This window comes from Mizuhopecten yessoensis, unplaced genomic scaffold, assembly GCF_002113885.1.
Source record: "Mizuhopecten yessoensis strain PY_sf001 unplaced genomic scaffold, ASM211388v2 scaffold1595, whole genome shotgun sequence".
NCBI classification, from domain to species: domain Eukaryota; kingdom Metazoa; phylum Mollusca; class Bivalvia; order Pectinida; family Pectinidae; genus Mizuhopecten; species Mizuhopecten yessoensis.
This window is the reverse complement of record NW_018404125.1, coordinates 97067-100615: the sequence shown is the minus strand read 5'-3', so window position 1 is coordinate 100615 and position 3549 is coordinate 97067. Positions and strand designations below refer to the sequence as shown.

The 3549-nt window shown below is 41.2% G+C and overlaps 1 protein-coding gene across 1 annotated transcript in view; it reads left to right on the top strand.

Moving 5' to 3' along the window:
• Positions 1-1255, top strand: part of LOC110465902 (succinate dehydrogenase assembly factor 2, mitochondrial-like) — a 17785-nt gene extending 16530 nt beyond the window's left edge. Inside the window, exon 4 of the mRNA XM_021522055.1 lies at positions 510-1255. Coding sequence (XP_021377730.1) covers positions 510-628 — 119 coding nt within the window. The 3' untranslated portion in view covers positions 629-1255. The remainder of the gene's footprint in view (positions 1-509) is intronic.
• Positions 1256-3549: the final 2294 nt, after the last annotated feature.

Sequence of the window (3549 nt, the reverse complement as noted above, 5' to 3'; positions counted from 1 at the left end):
TCTATGGTGTAGTTTTCATAAATTGTTAAAAATTGGTTTCTAGGTTTATAAAAGCTTATAGTTGAATGAAAATTAAAGTATTGTCTAATTACACCCTGTAATATGACATATTACTTATTTCAAAATCTGTTAACATAGCAACTCAATGGAGGCCTCTGATTAGTTGAACTTGAAAGTCAGATATTGTGGTCCCAGTTGGGTTAGAACATAGATCTTGTCTGGTTTTGAGGAAATTTCCTATAAAGATGTACTAATGCATTCAGTTGTAATGACTTAAATATAAAACCAGGTGAGCGATACAGGTCCAATGGACCTCTTGTTTATAACTTGGCACAGTGAAAGTAAATCATATGTAGATGTGCATGAAAAAAAAAGAATTTTCATATCTTTAGTTTAGATGGATTTTTCTGTGTATCGTCTTGTGTATCCAACTATCCATCTAAATAATTTGGTACTGTGCACGAAGCTAGCAAGGAGTTGATTTACCTGATTTCATTGTTTTGTTCCAGGACAAAGACCTGTCCCAGAGAAATTTCAGAGTGAAATCATGGACAAGCTGATAGAACATGCCCTCAACAAAGACCGCCAGAACCGAAGTCAGCAACCAGATCTCCCGACCTCATCTTAGCTGTTATCAATGAAATGTTTGTGCACGGACTTAGATAGATCTAATCTAATTCCGTGGTTTGTGTAAATAATTTGTAAATATTAAAATGATTATTATAGAAAGAGAATAATTTGTTTGCTGTGCATATTTATGTACTTGCCAGGTTTTGCAAATAACTTCAACTAGTCATATTTTATATCCTATTGCCCATATTCCAAGATTTAGAATACAACATTTCAGAGAAAGGCAACTGTCTTGTACATGTTCCCGTATTGAACATTAGGGGAGATAATAAGCAATGCGTGTCAATCTATCTACTTTTGTTTCAGTACAATTTAACTCAGACTTCCTTGTAACAGGGCTTCCTTGCCAGAAAAACTAACTTTGTATTACTTTTTGTGTCCAAAAAGATAATTCAGTGTCAATTTCTGTTAATAGAAAATCATCAATTTCTGTTAATAGAAAATCATCAATTTCTGTTGATAGAAAAGCAGTTATTACACAATAATTTGAGTTTTACTTGGATCAATTATACTCTAAATTCCTGAAAAGCTGTCTTTGGATTACCTTTTAGGCTTTTAGGTTCAAATGTCAAGTTCACAGCAACAAAATAAACCAATTTTCATACAATAATTTTAGCTTCCTTGGGTCTTTCACACTTGCATATTTCCAAGATATAACCAAGTTCGCTTGGATCACTAAATCTTGAATAATTTGTAGAGAACTTTTTATTTGGAATTGCAGTTATCCGAAGGTCTCTGTTATTATTGGTAGGCATGGTAATATAGTGGTAGGACGCCGGGCTCATGACCGAAGGGTTGTGAGGCACGGTAGTACAGTGGTAGGACGCCGGGCTCGTGACTGAAAGGTTGTGAGGCACGGTAGTACAGTGCTAGCTAGGATGCTGGGCTCATGGCCGAAGGGTTGTGAGGCACGGTGGTACAGTGGTAGGACGTCGGGCTCATGACCGAAGGGTTGTGAGGCACGGTAGTACAGTGCTAGCTAGGACGCCGGGCTCATGACCGAAGGGTTGTTAGGCACGGTAGTACAGTGGTAGGACGTCGGGCTCATGTACAGTGCTAGCTAGGACGCCGGGCTCATGGCCGAAGGGTTGTGAGGCACGGTAGTACAGTGGTAGGACGCCGGGCTCATGTACAGTGCTAGCTAGGACGCCGGGCTCATGGCCGAAGGGTTGTTAGGCACGGTAGTACAGTGGTAGGACGTCGGGCTCATGTACAGTGCTAGCTAGGCCGCCGGGCTCATGGCCGAAGGGTTGTGAGGCACGGTAGTACAGTGCTAGGTAGGATGCTGGGCTCATGGCCGAAGGGTTGTGAGGCACGGTGGTACAGTTGTAGGACGTCGGGCTCATGACCGAAGGGTTGTGAGGCACGGCAGTACAGTGGTAGGACGCCGGGCTCATGTACAGTGCTAGCTAGGACGCTGGGCTCATGACCGAAGGGTTGTTAGGCACGGTAGTATAGTGGTAGGACGTCGGGCTCATGACCGAAGGGTTGTGAGGTACGGTAATCTATTGGTAGGACGCCAGGTTCGTGGCCGAATGATTGCAGGTTGGAGTCACCACATGGCACTGTGTTGTAACTTTGAGCAAGATACTTTACTCCGCTTGTTCCAGTCTAGCTACCTGGCTGTAAAATTGTAGAATGCTAGCTGTGAGCGCTGAAATGGCAGCACCAGCTGTATGCTCCCCAGGGAGTTAAGAAAGATATTGGCTGGTTGCAAAAGGCCCTATAACCACGGATAATAATTTGTGAACCGCTTTGAGACGACCTACGAACTAGGTTGTGATAAAACGGTTAATAAGAACCTCAAATTATCATTATATTATTATTACGGTATTAGAAAACCGTTGTGTAACCACCGCCTGAACCAAGATACTATGATGCCGATACAAACGTTTATTCAACCTATTACAATACCATGTTACATGTACTATATCTTTGATCGTAGTTTTGAAGTACTGATTATTAGCTCACCTGGCACGAAGTGTATACAAGTATTTATTGAAAACTGTCGTTGAATTTAATACAATTAGATTGAACTGTCCGTTTCGTTCATTAAAAAAACGCTTTTCCTGACGTATAATCTAAAGTGTCAAGAATAACGAGGTTCCATTGAAATGTTTAATCAGGAGAAAAGTCACTATCGCAATGAAAAATAATATATCAGCTCGCAGCGTCGAGCGTTTCAGTTTCATAATGAAATTGGATGTCAATTCAACCGCATGACGCATTAGGCTAATGTTTCTACAAGGTTTTTAATTGATCATTATGACATAAGAAAAATGAGATAATAATTTTTTTTTTCATTTCACTATGATATTACTCATAATAAAAACATTGTCCTGATGTAAGATATACGAGCTATGTGTGGTAGGTATACACTTGACCCCGGGGACCCCAAACCTTGTGACTATCACACGACCGACGCAATCGTCTGTCAGATGGGAGCAGTCCAGATTTCAGCGCATTGTTCTTTATAATACCGCAGAGCACTTATTATCTTCAAGTGATAGTAAGGACAGCTGGATATCTGATAGGAAATGTATCGGCCTTCAACAAATGGAAATATGTATTTACTTCGCGACGTCAATTTTAATCATATGGATATGGGGGAAAGGTTTGAGCAAAAAGTGGGTGGGTGGGTGGTGTGTGTGTGTGTGTGTGGGGGGGGGGGGGGGGGACTTAACACTACGAACCCAATACTTACAAAACCCATTATCTCTGTGTACCCGACCATAATTAACAATAGCGTACGCCTGATACATGTGACGTCATTAAGCGTGCTCAGACTGTAAGGATTGTTCCACATGCTTTGTCATCCCCCCCCTACGGTCCTACTGTATCGCAATGTACAAGGTCACCAACATGGATCTAATTACCAACATTTATAATCAGATCGTCATACAGATGTACTTAACACTA